General features: G+C 32.3%; 1 protein-coding gene across 1 annotated transcript in view; it reads right to left on the reverse strand.

Annotated features, from left to right (window-relative positions):
- Window positions 1-7,700, reverse strand: part of LOC110017818 (alpha-galactosidase-like) — a 21,869-nt gene continuing 14,169 nt past the window's right edge. Inside the window, exons 5-15 of the mRNA XM_020714935.1 lie at window positions 4,815-4,918; window positions 4,415-4,490; window positions 4,011-4,069; window positions 3,549-3,614; window positions 2,571-2,654; window positions 2,393-2,457; window positions 1,690-1,772; window positions 1,276-1,366; window positions 1,144-1,193; window positions 866-1,006; window positions 1-211 (exon numbers count right to left, since the gene is read on the reverse strand). Of these exons, the coding sequence (XP_020570594.1) occupies window positions 128-211; window positions 866-1,006; window positions 1,144-1,193; window positions 1,276-1,366; window positions 1,690-1,772; window positions 2,393-2,457; window positions 2,571-2,654; window positions 3,549-3,614; window positions 4,011-4,069; window positions 4,415-4,490; window positions 4,815-4,918 (903 nt within the window). The 3' untranslated portion in view covers window positions 1-127. The remainder of the gene's footprint in view (window positions 212-865; window positions 1,007-1,143; window positions 1,194-1,275; window positions 1,367-1,689; window positions 1,773-2,392; window positions 2,458-2,570; window positions 2,655-3,548; window positions 3,615-4,010; window positions 4,070-4,414; window positions 4,491-4,814; window positions 4,919-7,700) is intronic.

Below are 7,700 nucleotides of genomic sequence, written 5' to 3' on the forward strand. Positions count from 1 at the left end.
TATAAAATCATAAACTCTAAGACATGCACACCCAGTATTATTTTAACAATAATATAGTTAGTGTATGAACAAACTCTAATGATAAAATTAAATTATGATTGAATTTTGAAAGTCTGAACATAATCCATCATTTTGGTGTCAGCACATACATCTTGCAGGCATGAGAAGCAGCAGTGGCAGTCAAATTCCCTTCAACAGAAGTATTTGAATGCTGATAAGAAAAAAAAAGGGGACATATTGAACATCATATGAAAATTCTAACACAAAAAAAAAAAAATTGCACAAAAAAGAAAAAAAAATATTGAAATAAATTAACATCTTAAGAAAAAGGGGGGCATTTGCATGCACATCTTCAAATTCCTATGTATTTACATATCTAATAATTACAATTTATTTTTGTACATTTATATCACCCAAAACTTTTATTATCACAACAAAAATACTGTTATTTTAAATTTTAAAAAGTGGAATACAGCTTTTCATGCATATATAAGATGCCAGATGTGTAAATATTTAAATTTAGATGTTAGATATGTAAATGCATGGGAACTGAGTGGTATGTAAGTAAATCTTATTTAAAATAAGGAGTAATTACATACATACCGCGCAATTTTTATGTATGACATATCTAAGACTAAAAATTTCATATTTATATACATACCACAGAAATCTTTAACATCACATCAAAAATACCAAAATCACCATCTTTTTAGAAGTAGAATGCAGCTTTTCAAGCATAGGTTTATGTCACCGAGGTGTTATAAGTCAAAATATCAAACTTTGAGTGTTAGATACGTAAATACATATGAACTGGGCGGGTGTGCATGTAAATTTAACTAAAAAACATATATTTTGTGGAACATACCTCCCATAGATCACGAGCATCAACAATAGTTGATGAATTCAGACCAATATCAGCCCAGTTTACGGTAATGGATGTCTGAGATGATCCTCTGTTCCATAGAACAACAGCTACCTTCCCTCCACTGAGAGGACCAGCCCAAACCTTTTTTTAAATTAATAATTTGACAATTAATGATCTCATGTTAGCCTTAATTTATACTATCATTTTGAATTTAGAGTAGAGTGCTCTAATCAAGTAATCAAATCATGCAGATCTAATGAAATTGAAGAAAGCCAAACCTCAATGTTGCCGTTAGATTTTACTTTCTTCCCTTGAACTCCAAGCTTATCTAGAGAGAGAGAGAGAGAGAGAATTAGAGCAAATCATAACTAGCTAGGTTTTTTCAGTTATTGCTGTCAGAAAGTGCTAACCTTGGTTAACAGCAATGACCTCTGAGTTGCTTAGTATTGAGAAAGTCTCATTACTCATAGAGCGCACATCACATCCAATAAGCAAAGGAGCCTGAACAAGTTCATGTTCTTCTAATGAATATTCAGACAAAAAAGGAAAGAAGATTTACATATACAGCACTTAATTCCTATGTATTTACACATCTAACATCTAAAATTTAATTTTTACTTATATAGGCTACCTTACTTACGCTTAAAAAGGTGTCTCTTAATTTTTAGAAGTAAAAATAGTGGTATTTTTTAAGAGATGAAAATTTTGGGTGGCATAAATGTAAGAAGTGAAGTTTAGGTGTTAGATATGTAAATACGTAGGAATTAGGTGGTAGGTATGTAAATGCCCCCAAAATAATGCAAATATTTGCAGCAGATGGAAACCTTAGCCAATGCCCATATACTGAAATGTGATCGATATTCTTCAGTTGTCATGCCACCATTTCCTACTTCGAGCATGTCAGGGTCTGAATAACAACAAATAAAAGTTAGAATTATGTTCAAATAAGATCCTTATTTGTCGGTTTATGACAAGAAGTCTCATCCCTTTAGCATTTTCATTTGATAATAAAAGCCTTTTATACGCTTAAGTAAGAAAAAAGAAATGAAATGCATTTTTTCATTTTTTTCTGAGAATTTGTTGATTGGTCATGAATCTCTAGACAACATCCAATCAATCTCTTTGGCAACACATGGGCATGGCTTACTTGTTAATGTTTTCATTAAGTGAAAACAACTAAGCTCCAATTTAAGAAAAAATTGTATTTAAAAAGGGATAATTACATAGCACCCAAAAGATTGCTATTTACAAAATCTAACACCCAGGTGATACTTTTGAGTTTCTGAACCGATGTATTTACGTGTGCCACAATCAAACCATTGAAAACTTGGTAAAAATGAAACATATGGGTAGGGGTTTTATCATGAATTTTGATATTTGAGTGAGAATTTGAAAAATGGTTGAATGAGGGTGCTAGATTTGTAAATAGCAATGTTTCGGGTGTTATGTGTGTAAATGCCTTAAAAATTATCTCATAAAACAGCTTCTGAACCTCCATTAATGGAAAAGAGAAACATCACAAATTACCATTCCATCCTCCTGGTCCTGCATATGAAGCCCATTTGTCATTTAGATCGGCCCGAGAAGTCATGCTAAAATCATAGGCCCGCACGAGAAATTAATAATCAGATTATAAATCAAATTGGAAGAAACCAAAAAATAATCTGCTAAAGAAAATATTAATGAAAAAATAAATGTTAAGTACCTGTCCCACTTGTCTTCAATGTCACCGGTTGTCCTCCAGCTATTTCCTACACTGCCAGCCCAGGTTGCAGGGTCTTCTTGGCCCCTACAGAGTTTTAAAGCACAAAATCAGGTTTAGATATAAAATTTAAATTTATTTCATGTTTATTTGATGTACGCAAAAATGATAATGTCAATTATATTTTCTAATAAAGATTATAATTGTTATCCTGATCAATATCAAAATGATGAAGGTGACAAAAATAGCTATGAATGTCGAAAAAAGCTCAATGTATTTGAAGAACATGACGCGTGCCTAAGGCTACGGCTCAAACTCAATTAGTAAATAACTTGGGCTTAAAAGATATCTATGAAAATAAAGATTTTTTTTTTATGTACTCAAAGTAATCAATCGAACAAAGGTCAATGCTTTTGATGTTTATTGACTTAGATATACCATTTGTTTTGACTCAATAATAAATGAGCCTAATACAAACACATATTTTTTTTAGCTCATTAAAAAGCTTGGGTCCATTCACATTCCGTTTGATATTTATATGAATAAAGCGAACATGACCCTATTTCATTCATATTCGGCTCATTTACATCTTAGATATATTGAACACAAAAATCCAATTACGAACAAGTAAAGTGCTAAGAAAATACAATGACAATTTAGATGAGATTATTTTAGTCCCATAATTTATAGAAGTGTCAAATTAGTAACAAACTTTTCTAATAATAGTTGAAATACAGTCCATACTAAAAGAGTCTAGGAACTAAATTGATACTTGACTCTGAGACTAAAAAGGCTCCCTACAAAGCATCAATAGTTCATTTTTGACACCTTTCTCAACTAAGAATATTAAACAATAGAATCTGAACCAAAAATACTACTCATTCTCAGTCATAAAGCAAGCCTGGCTTGTTCAAAAGTGAAAAAATTGGCCTAGTTCCTTGAAATTAAATTGTTCGTCGAAGTTGAGATTATGAGACATACCATTCACACAATGAAAAGAAGATGTTCCTCCCTGAATTCAAAAGAGCTTGGCTCATATTCTTGTACCTATTTCAATTTAGAAGCAATTTTAAAAAAGGTCAAATATTCTTTTGAGTGCCACTTTTTTCTCTTTTTGTGAAATGGGTAAGAGTGGCATTGTATCAAGTCCGCACATAGTTGTAGCATTTACATTAGGGAAATTTACATATTTAGCATACAATTCTTATGTATTTACATAAATAAAACCTAAAGCTCAATTTTGGCATGCACGCCACCTTGCATATGCATTAAAAGGTGCATTTTACTTTCAATAGTTAAAATAGTGGTATTTTTTATGTGATATGAAAGATCGGGATGGTGTGAGTGTAAAAATTAAGGTTTAGACGTTAGAGATGTAAATACATAAGAGGTGGGTACTATGCATGTAAATGGCCCTTCACATTAAGATATGAAGCATATTACCTTTCTTTCAGGTCGACATTCTGATTGTTGCAGTTGTCATATTTCAAATAGTCCACTTCCTTTGAGAAAAAAAAAAAAAATCAGACAAAGGATCAAACATTAAGAATATTATCATTCTAATCATTCAACGCAGAAAAAATTCTTATCTATTGGGCTTATATTTTCGGTCATTTTACTAACACAAAAGGCCTAGAATCAGGTTTCATGCTTCTATGGTTAGAATTGTAAATATGATATGTTTTTGCTGTATTATATTAAATAAAGTCATAATCTTATATAGAAATATGAGTAGCTTTAGGAACAATAAGTTACGGATAAAATAGTGATTATTCAAATATACTTGTAGTATAAACCAAAACTGTCAATCAAGAGAAAAGTGGAATTGGTACATTAATCGTTCATACCCACGAAGCAAAGGTACTGGCATCTTGCTGCTCATGTCCTAGTGATCCCGGCATAGTCTTCGAGCATGTTTGAGTCCTAAATTTTTCAAAAATCCATAACAGTTTGGGTTGTGGTAGTTCTAAATAATTAATAACAATGCATTGTTTGCGTTAGAAAAGAAGCCTCAAAATTTTAGGGAGATTTACATACATAGCATACAGTTCCTATGTATTTAGATATCAAACACCTAAACTTTGATTTTTACATCTATACCACTTTACCTAGGTTTAAAAAGGTGTGGTTCACTCTTTTAAAATTTAGTAATAGTGATATTTTTTATCTAATATGAATGATTTGAGGGTTATAAATGCAAAAATTAAAGTTTCGGAGTTAGATACGTAAATATTACTAAGATTTTACCCAGCATCACTGTAGATTCCAAGCTTGAGGCCCTTTTCATGAAGATAGTCTGCAAGGGACTTGATGCCTGAGGGAAATGTTGATGATTTTGGGACTAAATTACCCTGTGAAAGAAAAGACAAATGTAAGCTGTACAGACATGCAGAATATTAAATTTGGATTATGAAATGCTAACCATACTCATTCAAGTCATAAATTTTAAATCTTGGCAGGAGCAACATGGATCGTAAGTATAACATTTTTTTAACAACTTAGTTTCAAATTAAAATTATCTTGAAGGACTAATGTGTAGTCAATTCAGCAATTCAAGACAGAGTCCTGGGCTCACTTTAGAAAGAGGTTTATGATTTAATTTCACCTACTATAGTGATTATGTGATTCACAAGAGTGAGTGGGTCCCACTTTCAGGAAAGATGAGCTTACATCTCGAGCAAAAGCCCACGAATGGATTTGAGGATTGATGGAACTTAGAGGTGTTTGGCAATGCCCAACGATTGATTTGAAGTATTTGTGATTTTAGATAGTTGTACTTGATATAGATGAACCGAGTTATGATGAATTTTATGCATTCAATATAAACTCAGTCGAGGAAATTGGGGAGCTAAGGATTACAGCTTTGTCTTTGATCAAGAAACCCATAGAAACTCAAAATTCATTTATTTAGTAGGAAATCAGCTCAAGGACTTAAAAATTTTGCTATGAGAATTAGTTTTAGAAAATTTAATGGTTTTATGCCAACTCAAAGATGACTTATATCTCAATTTGATAGACATGGGTTGAGAATTCTAGGATTGTGCATATAAATGGCTTTTGGTCTTTGACAGCTTATGCCTCAATTTAATAGAGATGGTTTGAGTAATTTAGGATTGAATTAGGTTTTACTTAAAAATAAAGTTTGAACTTGTGAGATAGTGTCGGATTTATTTTAGATTGTTTTTGTATTTTGGTTCGATCATCGGTTCTAAATCTATTACACATTATAGAACGAGATTATTAAACAAGGTGAGATACGTGATATCATTACAGAATAGCTGTCGAGAAGAGGACTGTTCTACTTCATCCCTTAACAAGGATAATTAGACCCAAATATAAACTTTCCCATTTTTGTAGTGTTGTGCCTTTTTTTTTTTTTTTAATTGTAAGGATATTTTAGCAGATTTTTCATATTTTGAGAAAGAAAATGAGGTTTTGTAACAAAATTAGTAAGAGTGTTAAAAATGTCTCATTTTTTTTTTTGGTAATTTTTTCAAATTCTTTTGATATTTCTTAAAAATTTTCTAAAATATTATTTTCTATCTATCTTCATTTTTTCTTGTTCTTTACTTTTAAATGCTTCAAAAACATTAAAAGCATTCCTTGGCCTCTCCAATCCTCGAACCTCAAACACGTACATGCAATGCAGTGCGTTATTTGATTAAGAAAACAAATATGTACATTTTTAAGGCAACTAAAAGTTTCTCAGGGCGAAGTGATTTGAGTTCAAAATTTTTCAAAGAACGTGTAGCACTTACATTTTTAAGGCAACTAACAGTTTCTTAGGGCGAAGTGATTTGAGTTCAAAATTTTTCAAAGAAAGTGTAGCACTTCAAAATTTCATTTTTTTATAAATTTTTAATGTTCTCATTGGTATCGGCAATTTGATTGAAATATGCCACAACATATTGTGTTTTGTTAGGTTGCCATGCTTTTAGGCATAGCAAGCATGCATTTTAATATATTTTATTTATATTTTAAAAAGTTTGATGCTATTTGTTTTGAATCAAATTTCTCGTGGAAAACACATACATTCTTATGTTTCAATGGGCTTACAGAGCTTTTGAAGAGAGAGAGAGAGAGAGAGAGAGAGAGAGAGAGAGTTGGAAAGGGAGAGAGGTGTGCAAGATAAAAATAGGAATAACGAAACTAAGAGTATGAAAAAGGGTATTATATAAAGGAAGAGAGAAAAAGAGAGTATAAAGGGGGCATCATCACCTTGGTGGCGGCTACAGAGAAGAAGCTCGAGATGATGGTGGGGATGGTACTAGAGGAGGTGACAATGCACCAAGAGGAAGAGCATAAAAGAAACATAAAAAGGGAGTGAATGAGAGAAAAAAAAGGGAAAAGAGGAAAAGGTTCCTACATTTAACAATGTTAGAACTGACAAACTTACACACAAAATTATTCTTTAAAATTAAAGCAGCAGCTAGCATGGGACCACCAAGTAAAAACGATGTCTCAAGGGGGAAAATATACTACAAATAAGCTCAAACAAAAATCCATTAAAAAAACTATATGAAACAATCATTGAAAGAGAATCAATTAGATATGCACCTGTCGGCGTTTAAAAAGGGGGGAGTTACGTTTGGGGGTCGCCCGTAAGAAGCTGTCGGTCGCCGGAATCGAAATCCCGTCACCCGCTTCGGAAGGACTTTTTAATTTACATATATATATATAATTTTAGAAAAATACGAAATCAAACTGACCTCATATTTTTCACAGTTTAAATGAAAGAGCGCTCTACCTCAAATCCTGTATCTACCCCGAAGAATAAACACAAGACCTGAGGATGAAGCTCGATCAAATAAACTAAGAAAGATATGACGTCCGTTTGGGTCTGCGAAACCATTTTATTTGCCGACAAGTTCCCCTATTTAATACAAATAATTAAATAGGGTTTATTTTAAGCTGGGTTGGAAAAGGCTCCCTATAAGGGCAAGCCCCTATAGTTAATTACATCTCAAATGACCGAGGTCACCTAAGAAAACTCTCGATAAAAATCAGGGGATAATGTCTTCAAAGAGGTCAAAAGGATAGGACTTTACAACGAAATCGGACGAAGAGGTGTGAAGGGGAAAAGCTCAAATCTGGAACATTGTTAAGGAATCCAAATGAAGAGAAACTAGGGGA

This window comes from Phalaenopsis equestris, unplaced genomic scaffold (assembly GCF_001263595.1).
Source record: "Phalaenopsis equestris unplaced genomic scaffold, ASM126359v1 Scaffold000002, whole genome shotgun sequence".
Classification (NCBI taxonomy): domain Eukaryota; kingdom Viridiplantae; phylum Streptophyta; class Magnoliopsida; order Asparagales; family Orchidaceae; genus Phalaenopsis; species Phalaenopsis equestris.